General features: G+C 38.8%; 1 protein-coding gene across 1 annotated transcript; it reads right to left on the reverse strand.

Moving 5' to 3' along the window:
- On the reverse strand, nucleotides 1-24,978 carry LOC131253796 (proteasome subunit beta type-2-A). Its single transcript, XM_058254937.1, has 3 exons — nucleotides 24,666-24,978; nucleotides 24,420-24,543; nucleotides 1-518 (listed from the first exon to the last, which is right to left on the reverse strand). Exons 1-3 carry the CDS (start codon nucleotides 24,821-24,823, stop codon nucleotides 186-188), a joined length of 615 nt encoding a protein of 204 aa, XP_058110920.1. The 5' UTR covers nucleotides 24,824-24,978; the 3' UTR covers nucleotides 1-185.
- Between the last annotated feature and the right edge of the window lie 345 nt (nucleotides 24,979-25,323).

Consider the following 25,323-nt stretch of genomic DNA (forward strand, 5'->3'; position numbering starts at 1 on the left):
TAAAATTTGAAAGGGTCTCTCCCTCTAATTTCCCTTTCTGGCCAAACTTTCTTTCAGTTCCCATCCATATTCAATGGAATTGAAACTAAAATGCTCATCAGTCTAACACCCAAATATGAAAAGAGTATCACTATTCATTAGTAACAAATAAGGGCCAGTAGTTCCCTTGAAGAGGAAGAGCAAACTCAGGCAGTTGGAGCACCCACATCTTTGATTGATTCACGCCATGCAAACTCCCTCGCACCATCCTTGTCAACGATTTTGATCACAAAGTTCGGTGGTGCAACCACCAGCCTCGACCGGATTTCCATAATGCACTTGTCGACCAGATCGATCGCTTCTTCCACCGACATCCCTCTGTGATAGTGCCTGTCCATCAGCGCAAGACAGAAGTAGGATCCGTAGCCGAATGCACCTTTGTCGATCTTGTGGAGAGTTGCAATGTAGTCGATGTAGTAGAGAGATGGGCCGGTTTCCTTGTCGTAACCAGCCAGGAGAATGTTGACAAAGTACGGATTCTGGAAAACCACATCAAATCACAGTTGAGATATCTCTGACTTCTTACGTAGGGCAGAGAAAGCAGGAAAATGCAACATTTAATGTGCCATTGTTTGTGCCACCGCAACTCTACCAAAGCATGTTGAGTAAGCTTGGGGAACACTGGAAGCCATGATCAAATGCTTTGGTATAACTCGTCCGCATGGGTATTTTGGGTTGGGGACCTCAGGTTGGGTCTCGAGTTGGGTCGGGCCACAGGTTAACCCAACTTGATGTTAGGTTGGGCTCAGGTTGATCCTCAACCCCACCCGACCCACCGAAGTTGCACACCTAACATCTTTCTCTACCCAACCTAGGAGCCAGCTTATAATTGCACAAAGCATCAAGTGAAGCAGGAACAAACTCGAGTGCGGGAGCGGGGAAGTGTATGCTTCAAAATGGTTGCAAGGATACATAGCTATGGAAATAATTGAGATTACGCACATGGGCCATTTAATGGGAATTCATAGAAATAGAATTATTTTCAAGATGTATGCATAGGTCAACGTGTCAAGATTGCTAGGAAATATATGTTCTTGTTACATGGAAAATGAGAACAGGGACAAAGGTTGGCCTTTCCCGTGCAAATCAAAGGATCTGCCATTTGTCTTTAATTTCCTAGTGGAACAGATCAAACTGAAGCTCATGGAGATTTTCCTTGCCTGGAACCCAAATGTACTAAATATCATCTAAAGCTCGTAGAGAAAAATAGTAGTGCCATAAACTTTAAGGGCCAAATGCTAATTCCAGCAGAAATGAGATACTAATTGGATGAATGTCTATCTCCAACCATAAAGGTTGAAAAGCTACCAATAACCCTCAGAACCATGCAGTTGAATGGAAATAAGACAGCTGTGAGAATAGAAACCCGGTAAACATGCAGTCAAACTAATACACGATGTGCCACCATAGGAATTTGCATATAAGGCCAGACAGTCACATATATAAAAACAGCTTAATGACATAATTCCCCAAAAGATATAATAATAATAAATTATTATTAAAAAAACCAAAGACATCAATAGGATGTCCACAAGACAAGGAAGAACGATAGCTTCCAAACATGGATCCTTAAATACATTGAGAAGTGACAATAGCAAGAAATTCATTGCCTTAAAGAGAATCATCATGCACCAAGTTGTTCACTTCCAAATGTGGATCCTTGATACATTTTTTTTTTCTTTTTTCTTTTTTTAAAAACACGCACCCGACACACGCCGAAGTGGGATTTCACCACCTATGGGTTTCGAACCCAAGACCTCATGTTGAAACTCCTCAAGAGTGTACCACTGGGGCAAGGACTGGAACCCAATAGAATATTTGGCAAGAGTGGGATAGATCCTTCGATACATTGAGAAGCAACAATAGCAAGAAATTCATTGCCTGAAAGAGAATCCTCAATGCACCGAGTTGTTGTCTTGGAACTATGACATTTTTCTGTTATCTAATTTACAAGCAATCAGGCAAACAACAATTTATAACAACCCTAATATGTGATTACTGTATTGTAACGCGAAAACCAGCAAAAGGACAAGAACAAACTTTCGATAGACATGCGTCAATATTTCCCATAAGCATGAAATCAACAAAGCTCAGAATTTTTTTCACTGCACTCTTTTCAGAGAAATCAAAGAAAGATTTGACAGAAAGAGTTCAAGACAGAAGACCAATGTAATTACTAATTTAGATCACCAACAGAAGCTGGGTTTCAACACTGAGGTCATGGGTTGCGTTCGAGTACTCGTGTGGTGTGTGTAAAATAAAATAAAGTTAAACAAGAAGATCACCAACAGAAGCTGGCTGTCCACAACTCGAAACACATCCAATAAAGAAATATAAATGAACATGTGGCATGAAATACACATAACAATTTAGCTTAGCATGAAATACATTTAACAACTTAAATCTCTTGATGTTAGTTTCACTGAAGAGTGGTGCAACAATTCCTTGGAAGCTCAACCTTCTAAAGAACAGATGGTGGTTCAAACATCAAGGAAAAGACAGGGAATGGTTATTCCATACTACAGTTATCCATGCTAATGTCTAAAAATCAAAGGCATCAATAGAACCATAAGATCATCTCAACTGATCACTAAATTACATATGAGTAACAACAGGATCCTAGTACTAAAAATAGAATTTTCAGTATTTTAGGGCCTGTTTGGATGACGCTGGATGATGCCTAGAACCCTGCTCAATCTTGTTGAACAGAGTTTTGGAAATGAAAAGTATTCCTGACATGTTTGGGTGACACTCCTAAAACACTGTTACTATGAACAGCACGTTGCCATTAATTTTAGTTAACATAAGAGGCTTTTTTTTCTTTTCTTTTTTTAAGGTACATATGGGGATGTTTTTCTGCTCATGAAGCGAGGTTTATGGGTGGGAGTACTCTGTTAAGGTACAGAGTTGGTACCCATGCGTTTAGAGATTGTAGATGTGGCATGTATGAATTCGAATCAAACCGATCAAATTGTGGGCATTGCTGTGGATAGATCACCATACAGAAATTAGATTGGTTGAAAAAATGTAGCCTCTGATTTGTTTTCTAGTTTCAGACCATTGCTTCTACCATCCACTAAATGTCCACCAATCTACTAGATAGATAATCAAATCAATGTTTTTTTCTTTTCTTGGTACATGATCCTTCAGTATCGGGTCACATTTTGGATGGTTTAGATTGAGTTAAATTTATCCAATGAGTGTAATTTATTATTGCCAGTGTATCAACCATCTCACTGCCAACTGCTGAGTATAAACAAGTTTTCTACTTTGGTATGAAGCCAGCAAATAGTTATGCCAAACTTCTATCACTGTCCACAATAATTTTGACGATAATGGTGATTCATTCTCATCAAATGTGACACTTGTGTACAGCTATCCAGACTACCAAAATCCTACGGCATGTTGTGCATGGAGTATTTCTCGATAATTACGTTGTGTACCATCCAGACTACCAAAATCCTAGGGCATGTTGTGCATGGAGTATCTCTCGATAGTTACATTACTCGATCAATCCTAATAATCCAATTGATGATTCTCAACTGGATGGTTAAAAGTAAAATAGAAAGTGGTTCAAATTCCAAAGGAAAAATTAGACAATTAGTATCATCAGTTCATTCTAATTGTTGGGTTATACTCCTGCCACAATTAGGCTAGCAATTTGAATGGTTTCAATTGTCATATACTTTACCATGTGTACAGTTGAAGATGCAAAGCCTTTTTTTTCTTTTTTAAATTTTGGTTAACTATCATCAGAGTGTTGATTCCTATGAACCAGTTCATCACCATTTTGCAAATGGTAGTCATCTTCCTCACATGTGGCACTCATGTACAGCCATTCAAACAATCTGAAGTGTGGGGCACATTGTGGATAGAACAGATCTCGAAACTCAATACCTATCAACCAATCCTAACCATCCAATTGATGGTTAAAAGTAAAATGTGAGAGGCTCAATTCCAAGGGAAAAATCTGGTAGTTACAATTGAGCCAAAGATACAGTCAGTCTAGATCATCACACAACAATGTCATGTGTTCATTGGAAGATTTACCACCATTAGTGAAATGGTGCCAAACCATCATAGGGGTCTAGCCCAATCACAAAATATCAACTAAGGTTGAACCATCATACAGGTCTAGCCCACACATAAACATTGATGAACTATCACATTATGCCATGGGTGACAATGGTGTTGATAATTGCCTTATACTGCATTAACTCTTCATAACATGATTTTTAACATTGGACACCCAAACAACCTTATAGGAAAATGTATAAAAGGAGACACTGCACCCAAACATCATGAAATGAGTTTTCAAAAACTGCATTCCCAGTCCTGCATTTCCATTGAATGGAGTTTTGATAAATTAATTTCTGGATTGTCATTCAAACACAGCCTTTAATTCTTTCACACAAAATTTCACCATTTAACCTCTGATGTTTTTTTTTTTTTTGTAAGTCTTCTTCTGGCAAGGATAACATTTCTGCTTCCTGCAAAAGAGGGGGCATGTACTAGCCAATAGTCTTGTATACTTATGCAAATAGAGCTGTAAAGACCAGCAATGCAGAAGCAATAATCTATAGGTTTCGATAATTGACTTCAAATTTATACAGAATAGTGAAGACGTCAATTTATAGAATGCTGTATGCAAAAACTGGAAACTTAGGATTTTGGGTCTGCAAGAAGCGCGCTTTTACAGAGAGTGAGAGAATTTAAAAAGAAAAAGAAAAGAACGGAAAAAAATATATATACAGAAAAAGGAAAATGACATGACATGTATGTGGTCTACAGCAACATATTTCCATCTTTCCAGGTTCCCACAATGTTTCCATCTTTATTGAGCGAGGAAGTATGTTTCAACAGTGACAATTCATCACCATCATCATCTAAGCGTTATCCCAACTAATTGGAGTTGTGGCCAAATCTTCATGCCAGCAGATGGCTGCCGATCTGACACAACCCTTCACCCAAGTTGGGACTGGCAATGATAGCACAAAACTCCCACGGCGAACAATGCAATTGCTTTTTTTTCTTTCTTTCTTTTCTTTTTTGAATGATGGGCATTCAAGGAAGAACATGTTCATAGGATGTGTAGCTGAAGTGAGGATGTTGTGAATTGTGATAGATAGGTGTCAAGACGAGGAATTATAGAATGAGAATAGAATGCATTTGAGGGAATTTAGAAGGAGCAACAATGTTATAAGATGAGGGAAAGCAGACTTAAGATGGTTTAGCCATGTGCAACAAAGATCAAGAACTGGCCCGGTTAGGAGTGAGTTGGTTCAATTTGAAGGTTCTAAAATGGCAAAGGGGCCCAAAAAGACATTGGGTGGAGATACTAAGAAAAGATTTGATGGCCTATAGCTTAACTGAGGATGCAGTCCTTGCTAGGGTGGAATGGCTGAATAGGATTCACATAGCTGATCCCAATTAGTTGAGATCAGTGTTTTAAATAGCGAATAGAATCTAGTGTAGACTTCACCCCTCTGAAGCATGGGGCTTACGCTACATAGCAAGTAGCGTAAGCTACACGCAAGTTCTAAATTTTTAATCAAGGCTGCGCTTGGTTACAATAATTCATGATATTTTGCACCAAATTAGACTGATTAATAATGAAAAGGCAATAATTAAGTATAAAGGTAAAGAAAGAGCAATGAAACTGATTTAATATTGTTACTTATATTATTTTACTAAAAGCATTGAAAAGATTAACTATTTTTTATTGAAAATATAACAAATCATTGAAAATATTAATTGATCTTAGTGATTTAGTGAAAAATCACTAGTAATGTGAGCTATGTAGCGTGTAGCGCATGCAAATTATCATAGAGCGTAGGCTACACGCAACTTAAGTTATTTTCATGAGCTACCTGGTGCTAAGGCTAAGCTGTGCTATGTACTGAGTAAGCTACAAACTAAGTAGCATAGTTATTTAAAACACTAGTTGGAATAAGGTTTAGATGATGATAACCATTTTGCTAGCAAAAAGTAAACAAGGAAAAAACAAGGTGCAGAAAAAGGGATGATGAGAAATCATCCCTCACAAGACAACTACAAGAATGGGCCCCTTGGAAGCCACAGACAAGAATCAACATTCACAATGAAATAATACAGTTGTCTGTCATTATGTTAAGAGGAGGCAATTCTGCTAAATGCTGGGAGGGGCAGGCCCAGTAAACAGACATGGAAAGAATGGAGTGATACATCTCCATTGAAGAAACCTTATCTTCAAAAATTCTATATACAGTTCTGTCATTATGTTAAGAGGAGGCAATTCTGCTAAATGCTGGGAGGGGCAGGCCCAGTAAACAGACATGGAAAGAATGGAGTGATACATCTCCATTGAAGAAACCTTATCTTCAAAAATTCTATACGAACAGCCGCCAAAATCATCTTCCAAATGACATTGCCTCGAGGGGAAAATGGGACCAACCAACGAAAAGGTCAAGATGGTACAAGTGATGCTCCAAGAAATACCAAAAAAGCATAAGGAAGAAGTTCAAACTGACTAAGGAAAAGATAGTTCCCCCTTCTTCGTCTTCTTCCTTGCACTGTTGCACATAATACATCCACTGGGAATAGCCATCCCACTTCTCATAAGATTGTTGATAGTCAAAATTTATTCATCCATGGCAATCCAAATTAAGGTTTGGACTCTTGATGGAGCTTTAAATCTCCATGCCTTAGCCATCAAAGCCTTGAGCATATTCTCAAAAGAATTCGCCTGAAACAAATATTTAGAGGAGAACCTCCCATTTGCAGACCTCTTCCACATCCTCCTATCCATCTCCTCAATAGGGCTGTACACGAACTGAGTTAGCTCGGTTAGCTCGCTCGACTCGACTCGAAAAAGCTCAATTTGACTCGGTTTGAAACTGAGTTCGAGCCAAGTTGAGCTGATTTTTTGAGCTCGAAAAAATTTCAAACCGAGTTCGAGCTTGCCCGAGCTCGACTCGACTCAGATCAAACCAGTTCAGTGACTCGGTTACTTTGATATTGATGTTGCTCACCAAGTGTTTGATGAAATGACTCAATGAAGTGTAGCTGGTGGCAAGGAAGGTATGTATACGAAACAAATACCCTTTTTTTTCTTGATTTTTTTGTTGCTTATAAGGTGTTTGATGAAATACCTGTAAAACCACTGTTGTTGTTTTACATACAGTGAGATTTTGAAGGTGTAGTCCATGTGTTTGTGAAAATGCTATACAGGCGAACTTGGCTCGAACTGGCCCGAGCTACTGACCGAACCGAGTTGAGCTGGCCAGTCAGGCTCGAGGACCGAGCCGAGTGCGAGCTGGCCAGTCAGGCTCGACTCGTGTACACCTTTACTCAGTCTCCACAAAAACCACATGCAAATTGGACATAAGCCTAAAAAAGGATCAAATACTCCTGTGGTTGACTATTGTCCATTTAGGTATCGAGATCTCATTGGCTCGCTAATTGGGTTGCACCATTTTGGTACCAGGGCGGGTCATTGTGAGGATTTTCAACTCTACATCTCCTGATGGCTTTCAAATAGGGTGACACAAGAAGAGTTTGTGCAAGTAGACCCAATTGATCCGCGCACTCACAAGGCAAGATTTCAAAGTTGGAGCGCATAAACACATTGGGGAAGATTTCCACCCAAGATCTTAACCAAAAGGGGTGGGCCTAGCTTGGGAAGACACCAACGATCAGATCCTTCGATTGTTGGAACATGATAAAGAGCCCAAAATTAAGGTAGAAATTCCAAAATTCCTTGGTCGGTTATATGTTTGACAACTACATCAATCCACTAAGCTGGAAAGTACAAGGAAATTGTGGACAATTGGAGAGTTAAATTAGTGGCTATGAAGTTTTCCAATCATGTGTTAGCATAGCGAAACAATCTCAAAGCCAAACGAATACGTCAATGCAAGGAATAAGTAGATTCTTGGGAAAAGATGAAAAAGAAGTTAAAAGGGAGGTTTGTACCCGTGACTCATGCCCATGGCCTCTATCAAAGATGTCACAATCATGTTAAGAGTCGGTAATGAATACACCGAGAAGTAGAGCTAGGCACAGGATGAGTCGACTCGGCAGACTTGACTCGTCCGACTTGTTCAGACCCGACTCAAACCGAATCGAGTGGGTGAGTCGATCCAAACTGAGTAGACTTCGCCCAATCTGAACTCAAATAGAGTCGAGTCCGGGTCACATAGTAACTCGACTCGACTCAACCCGAAATTCGACTCGATACTGACAGTACTCAATCTGAAACCCAACTCGACTCGGGTTCAGGTAGTGTGTGTGTGTAAACTAAATCTAATCTAACCTACCGGCCGCACCCGACCCAACTTCTCTCCCTCCCTCCTCTCCCGAGCCCGACAGCCACCCTCCTCTCTCTCTCATCCACTCCCTCCCTCATCTCCCGCACCCGACAGCCACCAACTCAGCAACTAATCTCGACTAAGCAGCTCGTCCGCACCCACCCGCTCGCCGCTGACTCTCGACAGCCACCCAACTCTCCAAATCAACTAATCAAGGAAATTTTATGTTCGAGAAGACTTATATTTTATTATTTTCATCTATTCTTATGAAATACAACATGTTAGGGTATTCTAATTTTGGGGTTTTGTGAAATTGGGGTTGAGTGGGATTGAATGGACGAATTGGAATGGGTTGGGGGGTTGTATTTGGCCCAGGATGGCTCGGGTGCATCCAAGCTGGCTATGGTGCATTCGAGCTGGCTCAAGCTAAGCCACCCCTTCTTGCTTAACTTATTATTATGCATTAGACAGTTAAGCCTAATGTGGTTTATTTTTGTGAATTATGGATTACATTGCTTATTTCTTAGCTTATTATTGTGCATTAAACAGTTAGCCTAATGTGGTTTATTTTTGTGGATTATGGATTACATTGCTTATTACTTAGCTTATTATTATGCATTAGATAGTTAGCCTAATGTGGTTTATTTTTGTGAACTAGACAATTAGTGGTTTATTTTTGAGATTTATGGATTACATTGCTTATTGCTTAGCTTATTAGCGTGCACTAGACAGCTAGCCTAATGTGGTTTATTTTTGTGAATTAGACAATTAGTGGTTTATTTTTGTGAATTGTGGATTACATGCTTAACTTATTATTGTGCATTAGACAGTTAGCCTAATGTGGTTAATTTTTGTGAATTAGACAATTATTTACCATTTTGAGGATTTCTATGTGGCCAAGCTTAGATATAGTGTGTTTTTTGTGGCATAGAAATCGCCCCCATTGTCTTATTTTGAACAGTTCAAGGTTAGATATATATAGTATGATTACATATAAGTTATAACCTACTTAAATACCCATGCCTATTATGCGCTCAATCTCCTCATTTCTCTCTGAATATATTTCTTCCTTTTTATTTCTCATGTCAAATATCTTCATATTGTTTAGACATTTGGCATGTGAATGAAATGGAAGGTCAACTTATCTGGAGAGACAGAGAGATGCTGACGGAATTTTGACGTGGGCGTTTAAACGAGAATGTAAAAGTATTACAATCTATCCAACCTTAGATGGGTAACGAATTTAGGGTTTAGTATACACTTTTAAGGCATTATAGTGCTAGTCCAATTTACTATCTTTCAATTAGTAAATGATTAGTGAGAAATTCCCAATACCCATGGCGATTTGTCAATCACTTCGCCGATGATCTTGGATGAATGATTAGGTCTACAAGATGAAGAGGTGCACATTTAGATTAGAGTTCAACAAAAGGGAAAAAATCGGTAATGTGGAAAGATTTTGAAGTAACCCTAAAGAACGGCACGGTGAAGATACAGTGCAAGTACTGCAAGGCTCAATATGCTAAACAAGTAGACAAGTCGACCACAACTCTAAAGAAACACCTATTTGAGTGTTATAAAAAAAGTGAAAAATCAGACATCAAGTTAACAAACACTTTCATTTACCCGTCGCAAGGTACCTTGTCCACTTATAAGTATAACAGGGACCATGTGAATGAGTTGACGGCCAAATTTATTATTGCAAATGAAAAACCATTTCAGATGGTAGAGAGTCCGTCTTTTATCGAATTAGCTAAAGGCCTTAACCCCATATACGTGAATGTCCCCTGTACAATAATAAAGAGAGTGTGCATGAAGATGTATGCAAGCGAAAAGGTCAAGTTGAAAGGATAGTTGGTATCGGTTTCCCGAATTAGCCCGACATTGATTTGTGGACAACATTCAATCAACGAATGTGGTATATGTCACTAACTGCCTACTACGTTGATAATGAATGGAGGCTCTGTAAAAGAGTTATAAACTTTCACTATCTTGCGCCTCCTCACACTGGTTTGATGATTTCAAACTGCATCTACAGATGCCTTGTGGAGTGGGGCATTAAGAAGAAAATCTCTTTGATAACTTTAGACAGTGCCTCTACAAACAATTTTGCAGAACCAGTTTAGGGCCATTAGTGACTTGTATTTCGGTGGGAAAACATTTAATGTTAGGCGTAGTGCCCACATCCTAAACTTGATTGTACAAGATGACCTTAAAACAATTGAGCCAACAATCGAGAACATAAGAGAGTGGGTGAAGTACATAAGAGTGTCACCTTCACGATTAAATACATGGAATGAGATCGTGAAAGAGTTGAATTTGTCATCTCAAAGAACGATGAAGCTAGATGTTATGACACGTTAGAATTCAACTTACAAAATGTTGGATTTAGCGTTACCTTTCAGAGATGCATTCTCTCACCATGTGGAATGTAATAGTGTGTATCAGTGGTTGCCTTCTGATGATGATTGAACAAGAGTTGAAGCAGTTCACAAGTTTCTTTCATTTTTTTTATGAGACAACGAAGATCTTTTCAGGAAGCAAGTATCCAACAACAAATATATTTCTGCCAGAACTTTGGAGAGTAAAGAATGTTTGCACAGAAGTTGTAGTGGACCAGATTTTCTACAAATAAGGAATATAGGCATGTAGTTAAAGTTTGATAAGTATTAGTCTGAGTGCAGTTTGGTAATGGCCGTTGTAGTCGTTCTTGATCCTCGATACAAGACGTTCATGATTATATTCGTTTTTAAAAAGCTGCATGGTGAGAAAAGTGTCATTAAGGTCGATAAGAATCATGATTAAGTTGGACATATATACAATTTCTATTTAGAAACTTTGGGGGCTACAAAAGACAATACCACAAGTCAGACTCATCAAGTAGGTTTTAGTTCTAGTGTTACTGCACAATGAAACACAATCGACAATTTTATGTCTTTCATGGCACAAGTTGAGACCCAAATGCGGACAACCCAAACAGAACTTGACCACCATCTCAAGGAGGCAATTGTAAAGTACGAAGGCAAAGAAATTGATGTTCTAGACTTGTGGAAGTCGAAAGCCCATGAATCACAATACTCTGTGCTCTCATTGATGGCATAAGACATTGTCAATTCCAATTTCAATCGTGGCGTTAGAATCTTCTTTCAGCATGGGGAGTAGAGTCGTAAACAATTATCAAAGTTCACTTACACCGAAATCAGTTGAAGTGCTCATTTGTACACAGGATTGGCTGTGTCCAATCTGAGGAAAAAGCAATTCTGTTGATGAGTTTAAGGAATAGGAGAGTGAGAAGCAGGATGAGACAATACCTAAAACAGTTGCATGAAGCAGGATGAGATGGTACCTTTTATTTCCCTTGCATTTACTTATGACAATTTGACAGTTATTATTTGTGGACTTGAATTGTAACATTTGAAGGGTGAATGGATATTTTCTATGCTTCTCAGCTTATGTATTTTTTTAAAAAAAATTAATATTTCTCCTCTTTTCGTTTATGCTTTTAAATGATTTAATGTTTCTTAAATCTCATATGGTTGGCTGGTTGTGTTTGTTTATATTCATTCCTTAATTATTTATGTTGCCCCAGCTAACCAAATATTATTTCTTTCAAAATTCACACTTATAAATATGTCATCGGAATATGATCCATTGACAGATATTTAGGATTATGGAGCCTAAGTCTACTCCCAGGACGTAAAGATAAAGTTACAGCGCCAGTTGCTTGTAAACAAAACAAATCAAATAAAAAAACATTTGGCTTGTCGGGGAGGAGGCGTTGCCCCATGTAGCAAAGCTCCTCCAAAAGTCCAGGATTTTTTTCGAGACATTCTTGACTCAAATACAAAGGCTCCCACCTCTTCCCTTATAGCCAATACACCCAACAATAGAAGATATAGACGTAAGCCTATTATAAATGAAGAAGGGTCAAGCAGAGGAAGAGCACTCACGTAAAGAAGAAGAAGACAGACTATTAAGGGAACAAGAAAAACGAGATTATAAAGAAGCCGCAAAACAAAGTCTGGAATTGGCATCCAGGACCAGACAACATAACTCCCCCCCAAGAGACAACATGATGACATGCGATAAATCATCGAAGTCTTTTAAAGTCTCGCTACATTCTATAGGTGGTTGGGAATCCCGTATAAATCGAATCATGACAAGAGGTTGAAAAAACTCGTTAAATCTATGAATGAGGATGATGGAAAGGCATCTCCACCATCCAATTCAGAAGAGGTAAACAACCATCTTTTAAACACCTCCAGCTCAAACTCATCCCAGAGTTCTCCTATTGTCCAAGCTATAAAAAGAGAACCAAATGATGATTCTGGCGAAAAAGGTGGAGGGGGTTACTAGTATGGACAAGGTTACTCGGGTTACACGCCACAGACATTTCATCATATAGAGGATATTGAATGGATGAATGGTTTGTATGTGCAACTCCATCTCTGAGATTCTGGACATACTTTTGAGTTTTCACAATGCTTATTTACTTTGTTCATTTTTTTCTATTACAAATTACTTATGAAAATGTTTATTCTGAACAACTCAAGTACACTACTAAATTGAGATAAAAAGAGGACCTCATTTTTGGCAAAGTGCTTGACATATGTGTGGATGGTTGAGATACAAAGTATGAATTCATATCCAACGAATGATATTTATTCAATGATTCTCACTTATGCATTCCCAAAGGATTGTTGCAAGAGAAGATCCTATGCAAGCTATACAAAGGAAGATTGGGTGGAGACTTCAGAAGAGATAAAACATTGGCCTCGGTTGAGGAAAAAATACTATCGGCCTTCTATGTGTCGTGATTTTGAACAGTTCATGGCACAATGCCGCCGATGTCGGGTCTCTAAAGGTCGTGTGCAGAATACCAACCTTTATACCGAACAAACCAAAGTAGTTAATAAGAGTTGTCATAAACTCTTGAGGAGTATCGTAGGCAACAATGTATCTCAATGAGACTTGGCTCTACCCAAGCCAAGTTTGCCTACAACAACTCGATAAATCGCACAATAAAAAAATCCCTATTTGAAATCATAAATGGGATAAGTCCATACCAAGTACTTGACTTAGTACCATAAGACTATTACTGGTACAAGATCAAATCAGCGAAGATGTTAATGCTTTCATTAAGCACATCCAAGACTTGTAAGCTCAAAAGATTAAAGAGAGCAACACTAGGTGCGAAGCTACGAATGAACATCAATGGAAAAAGAAATATAAAGAAAGTGATTTAGTTATGGTTTATCTCCGCAGAGAAAGGTTTCGAGGAAAATTTACAACAAGATCAAGTCTAAGAAGATTTGTGCATGCCAAGTCAAGAGAAAGTTGGATGATGATACCTATATGATCGAGTTGCTAGATGAATTAGATATCTCGCCAACTTTCAATGTGGTGGATTTGTTCGAGTAACAAGAGGAGGCGTCTAAAGTGCAAGATGAAGTCATTATCGATATGGATAAATAACTCTTGAAAAAGAAAATATAAAAATAAAAATAAAAAAGCTAAAGGAGTGTTAGGTTGTAACTTTTTGTGCTTTCTTGGCATCCTTCTAATAAATTGATCAATTACTATTCGAAAAAAAGGGAAAAAAAAAAGTTGAACACGCGTTGCACATGGAGATAATTGTCACTCGATGGTGCCAATACAAGCAGTACTTGGTGAATGGAAGAATAAACCCTATTCTCAATGCACATGGATCGCAAGTGACGAATTAAAAAGATTGGATCGGAATCTCATACTTGTATGAAACATCCGACTCACCGAAGTTGAGTTCTTTCCAAGTCGGGGAGAATGATACAAGCCCATAGCCCACTATAAGGCTTAACATGTGCTGATTTTGGACTTTTATTGATAAATTTGGGCCTAAATATCAAGAACTATAATTTACTATTTGTGGAAGATATGGGGGCCGGTTTAAAGATGTGATTGGAGATATAAGGGGATGTGATTGAAAATATGGGAATAATTTAACGACGTGATTGGAGATTTTGAGGATTATTTCCATATTTGTTTTTACCATTATTAGGCATGTTGCCATCTTAGGTGACTATATTTAAAATCAATCTAATAGTTGAGGAGATTTCCATTAAATATTCAAATCTCTAACACCTTTCCCCAAGAGAGCCCAATTCTTTTCCCAAATATTCATCACCCCAATGCCTCTTCTCTAACTTTTTGCACGTCTTCCCACTTTACAAGGTAAAAATCTCTCCTCTTCCTTGTCAAAGGAAGTCCCTTTCCATTTTCTTTATTCTTTTCAAGGCCGTTGTACGCGTTTAGAACATGCAAAGGAAGTAAACTTGTGATTCTTACTTCAAGGGTAAATAGGAGCGTTACCACTTAGCAAGCCTTCACTCGATCTTTTCATATCCCACAATAAATAGGCCGAGGCTTTGCCCCCGACTGGGAGACCAAGATATTCCAATGAACAAGTTTCTTTTCTTTTTTTTTTCCGCAAACCATCCAATTAGCAAGAGCTTGCCCCTCTTCCTTAGATATAGCCATCGCTAGTTCCCTACACCAAGGCACTCTTCCTAACATTCACTTAAAGAGCAGATATTGAACCTTCATCTGCTCCAAAGAAAAAGCAAACAAAACAAGAGTTGTCTAAAAGTGCAAACAGAAGATGGGAGATAAGTAATTTTGGTGATCTAACATTGAACCCTCTCAATAGATCAAGATTGATAGCTTTCTCCAACATCTCCAAGCTCTCGACCACGATAGAAAAGGGAAAGAAGAGAGATTCCCCTTGTCAAAGAACTCTAAAGTTAGAAAAAAGAAAAGAAAAAAAAGCCATGTGGCAAACCATTGACTAGGATCAAGAATGACACCAACATATGCACCCGCTCCAAAACCCGCCCTAAAAAGGGAATACTCCAAAATGCTCCAATCTACATGGGTCATCATCATGGTGTGCCGTAAAGGCCGTTACAGGGCCGTAAAGGTAACGGTGGCAACCGTTACACATTACGAGGTTGTAACAGCCGTTATGGAAAAAAATGACCCATAATTGTCATTAACGGCACGTTACGTCCCCTATACGGGTCATAACAGCCCTATAATTGTATGTTATGGGGAATATACAGGTTTTCCATACTTTTCAATCAACATTACGGGGCAGATACAGGTTTTACAGGATTTTTTATTTCAATAAATTTAAAAAAAAAGAGACCGTAACAGCCGTTATAGGGGCTATAACAGCCGTTACGACCCATATCGTAAAGGTACGATGGTGACCGTTATGGCCACCGTTACCGTTTCCATGTCCAGCTTGACAAAAATGCCGCCCAGGCCACTCATTTTCCTCGAGTCAAATGCACTCATCAGCCTTGAGGATGTCGACTAAATTTTCTCTCTTCTTCACAAATTCCCTTTGAGAGATCACTTAGCAAATAACTTCCCTCAACCTAATCAAAAGACATTTTGCAAGGATTTTGTAGGTGTTGTCAACTAGGCTAATCGGCCTATATTCCCTTAAGTCAATGGCTTCCTTGAATTTTAGGATAAGAGTGATTAAAGTATTATTAAGGCTTTTATTGAGAATCACTTGCTCCTGAAATTCTCTCATAATGCTCAAAACATCGCCTTGGACAATGTTTCAATAGACTTGAAAGAAAGCCTGTGAGAAACCATCATTCCCAAGCACTTCCCCTATCCATATCTCAAATAGCCCTATGAACTACTTTTGCAAAATCTCGTCCTAACAACGCCTTCATATCGCAAGATAATTGATTAAAACTTAGCCCATTAAGAGGGAAAGACACCCTTGGAGTAAATTTAATAGAAAAATTGAGTTATCTTTAGTTTGTACAGGATCATCACCAACTCCCCTATATCATGATCTTTTTTAATATGGTTATGCTCACATCACCCATATGTAATCCTCTGGAAAAGAAGAAGAGAAGAAGAGCTTTGAATCCCCTCCTTCAACCATGTAGCCCTCTCCTTCAACTTGATGGTGTTGAATTCCCTACCAACATATTAAGAAAGATTCCACCATCTAATAAGTGAAGAAAGCTCAACTCATAACTCCTCGGTCATTTGGATTATATTGACATCGAAACCCACCAGAAATCTTCTTGGCGAAATTTAGCTAATATTGAAAATGATCCTTCTATTTCATCATCTATTATCAGTCTATTAGAGTTCCACATTATAATAATGTTGTCAACACTCCCCCTTGCCGGAGGAAAGCGGAAGCCTTTGTTTGTGGTGTCCCACAGATCTTTGACAACTCTATCATCCACATCCTCTATTTTGGATTCTTGTAGAGAACAGCATCCACTTTTCTTCTATGAAGTATATCTTTGGCAGCCTATCTTCTATAAAGGTTGCCTAGCCTTCTGACATTCCAAGAGATCACTTTCATTAGTCCATCAGTTCTGCCCTTGCCTCCCTTGTACCATACACTCTTATCTATCTCCCCTCTAGCGAGTCGCAAAAGAATTCTTGAGATGTTATGTCATCATGAACTCTGCAGCACCCTCTTGTACAGAAACCATCTCGACCATTTGATCCATGTCTCTACACTCCAACAAGTCAAACAAGTTCTTCAAATCACCAGCCTTCTCACAAAAGGAAATCCCCAAGTCAAGATTGAGGCGATTTTCGGAGTGTTGCTACCTCTGTCACCTTGAACTTTCATACCTAATACATCTTGAAGTCTTGATAAAGCCAAAATGTCATTGCCAACCTTATTAGTCCCAAGTCATAACTAAGGCTCACCATTTTCTGAGCATCTGTGCATCGATCACCTTACACTTGCTTCCTAATCCATCCTGAGGTCTTAATGAAGCTAAAATGTCATCGTCAACCTTATCAGCACTTGGTTAGAGGATTGTCAAGATTCTTCCTTATAATCTTGTTTATTTATGTTTGATCATTTGCATCCTCTTTTGGATTTGCATTAAAGGAGACCCAAAGTCATCTCTTAGTAAATCTAACTTGATTCGGAGAAGACGTTGATGACAAATTGCAAGTCAATTGAGCATCCCCAAAATCAATAATAGTATGATGGTTAGCAATCACCATCCCCATTAACGGAAAAGCTACAAGTGTTGGCCTTTCATCACTAGTCCCTACACATGTGGGCATGTCCATCATGTAACCACCCATGCTACAATCCTCCTCTTAGAATCTATAAGGTGGATTAGACGAATAGAGGTTTGTACAAACTTCTACAAGCCCAAGCCTAGTAACATGCAAATTACTCGTCTTGCTGCAAGAGGGGCTCCTTTTCCTATTTCTCTTTACATGATTGTGTACTACATTATTTGACAACAATAATATGTACACTCACGAGATGAGATGAGACAAGAAAATGATCCTCGCCCATGCTCTTCTTGTGATATATAGTCCCTATACAAGCAGGCTTGTCCATCATGTAACCACCCTTTGCTACAATCTTCCTCTTGCACTCTATAAGGCGGATTCGATGAATAGAGGTTCACACAAACTTCTACAAGCCCAACCCTAGTTACATGCAAATTACCCGTCTTGTTGGCTCCTTTTTCTATTTCTCTTTATGTCATTATGTATTGAATATTTGAGGACAATAATATGTACACTCACAAGATGAGTTGAGACAGGAAAACGATCCTCACCCACACTCTTCTCGAGATATATAGCTTTCTTGTTAAAAGCCTGGAATTCAAAATTCATGACAGCCATCTTAGCAGAGCAAACCATTTGATCCACTTGTCTTGTTTGCCATGAGATGGAAGCTTTTCGAATGATGTATGACCCCTCCTTTATCAGCGTGAATCGAGTAGGGGCATGTGTATTGACTACAAACTTATACAATATGCTTCCTGCATCTCAGGGATGACATTAATGAAAAATTGTTGACTAAGATTCTCCAATACCAGCCACAATATGATGGTTACCCGCCACAACCTCTTCATGGGCGTTGAACAAAAAAGCCGCAAGCTTTGGCCTTTCATCACTTGTCCCTATACAATGGGCCCGTCCATCATGTCACCACCCTTGCTACATTTTTCCTCTTACACTTTATGAGAAGGATTAGATTAATAGAGCCTTCCACAAGCTTCTTCAAGCCCAAGCCTATTAACATGTGAATTACTTGTCTCACTCACTGCAAGACAAGGTGTCCCGTATCGGTATCGGTTGGTGTAACGGTGAACTCCAAAACCGATACGGATACGGGGGCGTAACGGTGATACGGGGGCGTAACGGCCCGTAACGGCGCAAATTCATTTTTTGGCCAAAAAAATATGAAAAAATATAGATTAAATCCGGAATATTCTAAGCATTCCAAATATGCATTCATTTATAAATTGGAACATGTTTATGGTGGTGTAACGGTCCACTCTTTAGTGAGAAGTTGTATCGGACTGTCTGATGAATTTATGAACCAGATAACCTGAATTTGACTACAAAATTCATATATTTAATTTTCTAACTATCTACTATCAATGATAGATATATTAGAATGAATGTAATATGAAAATATCTTACATTTAGGTGTTTGCAATTATTTTTGAGGGCCAAAATTCATGCGTAAATAGAAAAAAAATATAAAATGGCACCCCAAATATGTAAAATGCACATTAACATGTTCTACTATGATTAACACATCATATGGCATCATTAAAACAGCAAAAGAATCATTAAAAAATGATTTTTTGAATTTTCAAAAAAAGGGCCAAAATAAATGCGTAAATAGAAAAAATATTTAAAAAAATATAAAATGGCACCCCAAATCTGTAAAATGCATATTAACATGTTCTACTATGATTAACACATCATATGGCATCATTAAAACAGCAAAAGAATCATTAAAAAATGATTTTTCGAATTTTCAAAAAAAGGGCCAAAATAAATGCGTACATAGAAAAAAATATAAAAAATATATAAAATGGAACCCCAAATCTGTAAAATGCACATTAACATGTTCTACTATGATTAACACATCATATGACATCATTAAAACAGCAAAAGAATCATTTAAAAATGGTTTTTCGAATTTTCAAAAAAAGGGCCAAAATAAATGCGTAAATAGAAAAAAATATTAAAAAAATATAAAATGGCACCCTAAATCTGTAAAATGCACATTAACATGTTCTACTATGATTAATACATCATATGGCATGATTAAAACAGCAAAACAACCATTAAAAACTGATTTTTCGAATTTTAAAAAAAGGGGCCAAAATTCATGCGTAAATAGAAAAAAATATTAAAAAATTATTAAATGGCACCCCAAATCTGTAAAATGCACATTAACATGTTCTACTATGATTAACACATCATATGACATGATTAAAACAGCAAAATATATTTAAAAAAGTATAAATACCTATTTTTGACGAATTTCTGAAAAATGGCCCACCGAGCTTTGATTCAAAAAAATCTATAATATAATGTGTTTTTCTATCAAATACCTAGCTAAGGTTGGTCGAAATTAGTAGTAGAAGGAGTTAGAAACAGTTTGGAAGCAAGATTTTCAAAAAAACAGCAAAAACAGAGCTTTAAAAAAAAAAGTTACCGTTTCGGGCCGTTACGCCCGTATCGGTCCCGTATCGGCCGATACGGGTACAAAAAATCGAATCGGCCGTTTCGGCCCCGAAACGGGTAACGGTTCGCACCGTTACCGTTACGTATCGGCCGATACGGCCGATACATAACCGATTTGGCATACCATGCTGCAAGAGGGGGACTCTCTTTCGTATTTCTCTTCATGTGATTCTATGTTCTGAGATATTTGGGGATATGATAAGATTTACACTCGCAAGATGAGATGAGATGAGATGAGATGAGATGAGAAAGTGACCCTCACCCATACTCTAATCGCCATATACAACTCTTTTTTAAAAGGATGCAATTCAACATTCATGACGGTGATCTTAACAAGCGTCCAGCCAATTGGCATAAGCATCCAATCCTAGCATGAGATGGAAGCTTTCCGGATGATGCATGATCCCACATTTTATCAGCATGAACTAGATAGGGGCATCTGTCCTCGATACATGACTGCAAACTCGTACAATAAGTGTTTCCAGCATTTCGATGAAAAGAAGGTGATTGAAGGTGTGGATCTCTCCCTTGAAGCGAGAAGAACTCCTAGCAAGCATTAGCACTGTTGGGACCTAAAAGCCCCATGCTGCCACCTTAGCCCCCGGTAGCAACGAAGCAATTCCCAAGAAACATGTTGTCTCCTCACCATAATCCCCATGGATCTTGTTTTTGCCCCACTCGAGGCTCGGAATTTCATCATTTTTTCACCAAAGTATATATTTCAATGGGCTTATTACAATCATTCTGTCAAATATCACATGTCCAATAATTTGGGATATTAAAGCTGATTTAGTTAATCAAATTCAGGTTCCCTATGAATATACAAACAATTCCAATGCATTCCAATTACAAGCATCCAAACACAATTTTTTCAATTCCATTGCATTCCAATTACAAGCTGCCAAACACAACTGAAGATTCGGAATCACCTTGATTCTAATGTAATTGTGATTTGGATTCCAATGCATTCCAAATACAAGCTCTCAAACGAGCCCAAGGGGCATGAATTATGCTACTTTGAGGATGATTATTGGGTTATTTCATAGGAGCATTCCTTGATTTGCAATTAGATTGTTTAGTCCTCTAATTGTCTCCCCATCACAGTCAGGATTGCCAACAAGGTCTGAGAGAAATAGAGAACTTATGTGAATCAGCATCTTGATTCCCTTCGAGGTCGTGAAGCACTAAGAACTTGTTCGGGGATGAATGAATTTTCACTCCACTGGTGCTTCTTGAGCTTGACAACTTTGAACTTACAGATGGAAATTTCCTCTTAATTTATATGAAATCATTACCAACATTCAGAGGAAGCTCCTCACTCAAATACATACAAGACTCTAGCTTATGAACAGGAATCATATCAGTGGTGTGATTGTGTTTCTACTTGCTAGAAAACAATTTATCTTTATTTTTATTCAAAAGGCAGAGAACCTTCTTTTTTTCAAAATGCAATTATTCAAATTTGACACAAAATGGAAACTGTATTTTTATTTTTTTTGTGCTGCAGTATTCTAGGTTTGCATAGGAACTTGATAGCAAAACTAGCCACTTGAATCCTCAGTAATCGACTACAATGAGAGAGATTGAAAAAGAGAGGTGAGAACCCACTTACCAGAAAACTCAAAGACCTAAAGGTAAACTCTCCTTATAGCCTGCATGTCTTTTTACCAGTTGTAGTACATACTAATCCTTCTTGAATGTAAACTAATTCCATTGGTTCTAAAACAACATCATAGTCAATCCTAATCAAACCCAACTGCCAGTAAAGGACAAAAAGATATAAAACTAGGATTCAATAACTTGTATCAAACCAACTAGGACACTTAATTAAGTTGCTAACCAAGTTACTGTAGTGTAGTATGCATCTTTAGTTGATTGGTACAATGCATCAAAATTTCAATAGAATGATCCTACCTTTTTTTCCCAAAAGAAGAGTGCATTGACCCAGACCCCAACTAATGCTCCATAACCCATGCTCCCAACTAATCCAATCTCTAAACAACACCCCGAGTAAAGCAAGTACAAGTGCCGAGTCTGCCAAAAGATAAGCCATACTATACACACACACACACACACACACACACACACACACACCAGTATCCTGCGCACCGTCCGCAGGAGACCTTATCTACAGTCTTAAGGAGTGTCGGCTGAAGTGGGCCTCCCAATGATGTTTAAATGAAATCCACCCCTATCACTAGGTGGGTCACCCTATTTTAACCGTAGGGCCCAAACATCAACTTGGTTCATGATTCAGGTGAGCCATTAAAAAAGGAAATAGTTTGGTAGAGGGATGCCCGCCGAAGTGTATATATACGTCATGGCGGGATTGGCTGGTTTTTTAGCCCAATGCCTAAATTTGGATTACTCTCGTAATGGTCAGAATGGATTTTTCAAATACATGATATTGGGGTCCACCCGATAAACCACCAGTTACCGTCATTCACAAATCGCAGGCCTTGCAACTAGTTCGGTGCTGAAAAATCTCCTAGGGCACACCATGATGTATGTGTCTTATCCACGCCGTCCATCCATTTTTTCAACTCATGTTGGGGCATGATCCCAAAAATGAGGAAGATCCAAATATCAGGTGGACCAAACCACTTCGAAAAAGGTGATTGAACGCCCACCATTAGAAACTTTTTCGGGGCCACAAAAGCCTTGGATCAAGCTTATATTTGTGTTTTCCTTTCATCCAGGTCTGTGTGACCTTATCAACAAGTTGGATGGCAAATAAACATTATAGTGGACCCTAATAAGTTTTTAATGGTGGACATTCAATCACCACTTTTTCCTGTGGTGTGGTCCACCTGGGATCTGGATATGCCCCATTTTTGAGCTCATGCCTTAAAATGGTCTGGAAAAATGGACGGGCAGTGTGGATAAAACATATACATCATGGTGGGCCACTAAGCTTTTGCAGCACCGACCTATTGGCACCATCAACATGCATGTCATGCATGCCGCAACAGTTACGTAGATGACATTTACGGAATGGGTTGTATAGCTCAAGTAGGCCCCACGATTATGTATATAAAAAATCCATTCTGACTATCAAGTGATTCGACCATTTTTAAGCATAGGGCTGAAAAACAAGCTATTCAGACCACATGATTATAAACTGTGTACAAGGCCATGCCCGTCCTTCAAACTGTTTTCGTTAGTGTGGCCCACCTAAATCACGGATGGATCTCATTTTGTGTGCAATCTAAGGTTTGGATGGATTTCATATAATCATCACGATGGGCCTTGTAAAAAAATCAACAGCGCAACTGTTTCCTTTAATGTGGCCCACCTGAATCATAAATGTGGCTGATTTTTGGGCCCTAGCCCTAGTATGAGCTGACACATCTGATGGTTAGAATAGATTATCGAAACATTACAGTAGGGCCAACCTAATCCACGGGCCAACCGCCTCTTGGTGCACAGGAAAGCAAGTTGCAGCCTGGTTCGCAGGAGACTGCAGTGCTATATATATACGTATACATATATATACTGTATGCATATATACATGGTTCGCAGGAGACTGCAGTACTATATATATACATATACATATATATACATAGACACACACACACTAAACCGCAAAATGCAAAGCCCTCAAGTCTATATCACAAAAACCCTAGAATTCAAGCCTAACATGGTAGGAATGCCTAAGTGATAATCCTATTAGATGTATCGTAGTATATATATCATAGAAGTCAAACCCAAATTATTGTAACAAAAAGCATAACCCTATTTCCAACCATACTATTACTCTCTAGTGGGCTTATATATTTAGGAGACTTTTTAGGCCAACATCTTCTAATTGAAGTAGAATTGTTGAGATGGGATTGGTCAGTGTAAGACTGAAGAACTAGTTATTTTAGGTAAGTAGATGTTGTTTCCTGACATTTAGAAAAAAGTGGCTATTTAGAGGGAGGGGAATAGGGAGGCGTGAATGTAGGACAAGAAGTAAGGAGGTCCGTCCATCAAAGTGACCTATTTGTTGAAGAAGGGCAACCTAATCAGCATATAGGACATTGATTTCCCCATTTGGTGTGCTGCACTGAAATTAGATAAGTCGCACGGCTGACCATGATCCTGAGATCCACCAGGTGGGTCCCACTCCACAGTATAAAAACTTTTAACTGATTAATCAATCCTAAAACACACTACAATCAGTGGCATACAAATGGACAGTGGAAAACAATATAAGAAGCGGCTGGTACTGGCTAAGATGATCAGGATTATCTAATCCGTGTGACTTGTGGACCCCACCCAGTGGCCTATTCAATCAACTATCCAGATCATGAACTGTCCTGCCACCTGTCCAATTTGAGCACAGTTGCCAGATAACAAAATTTCTGCATTGCGCTTGCCTTAGACACCCCCCTTCACCGATGAATGCATTTATTTTTATTTCTGGGTTCGTCAAGCATTACCACATTTCAGATCAGGTGTAAACCTAGAAAACACTGACCAAAAGGAATCGAATTATCACATCCACAAAACCCTAAACAAGAAGATCGAGAAAAGAAGAACAAAGAGTGGGCCTTCGCATACCTTCCTCAAGGCAGTGGCGAGCTCGCCTCGAGTGAAATTGGCAGCGGCTGCTGTGGTGAGAGGGATCCCGTTTCGAAACTGATATAAATGTACGTTCTTCTGTATATACTCCGTAAATTGAACTCTGCAAACAAAAAAAAAAAAACGTTGATATGGTGAATGGGAGAGAGACAGATGACTGATCTTGAATGGACGGGTAGTATTGAAAGAGAAGGGAGAGAGAGAGAGAGAGAGAGAGAGAAGCACCTGTCGCCGGATTCACCACTGGCGCCCAATAGCTTATGGGAATCGAGGATCATGATCTTGTCTTCGTTGGATTTGTGAACTAGGATGCTATGGACGGCGGAAGTGTCGGCCACCACGACTGCAAATCCGTCCCCCACCAACCCAAATACGCACTCCATCCCTTTCTCTGTATTTCTTTATCTCTTCTCTCTTTCTTTCTCTCTGCTCCTGCAGATAGCTACTATGGATGCGTAGGAGAGGAGGGGTTGGTTTTTTAGGTTGGGTGAGGCGACTTGAAGGGCACGAAAAGAATGATGGTGAAGTTTTGGGGTACGCGGATCTCCGACAAAAGCCTTTTCGCAGGGGAAATGGATTGGCTACTCCCCCTGCCACCAGCCCGGTGGCTGATGGTCGGTGCTTTGTGGGCCCCACCATGATGTATTTGTTTCATCCATTCCGTTTATCCATTTTTACATATCATTTTGGGACTTGATCCCAAAAATTAGATGGATATAAATCTCAGGTGGACCACACCACAGGAAAACAATAGTGATTGGATATCCACCATTAAAATACTCGTAAGGCCCACTGTACTGTTTATTAGGTCATACACGCCCGGATGAAGGGAAAAAAAACAAAGATCAGCTTGATCCAAAACTTTTATGGCCCACAAAATGTT

Source organism: Magnolia sinica, chromosome 1 (assembly GCF_029962835.1).
Source record: "Magnolia sinica isolate HGM2019 chromosome 1, MsV1, whole genome shotgun sequence".
In the NCBI taxonomy this organism is placed as follows: Eukaryota; Viridiplantae; Streptophyta; class Magnoliopsida; order Magnoliales; family Magnoliaceae; genus Magnolia; species Magnolia sinica.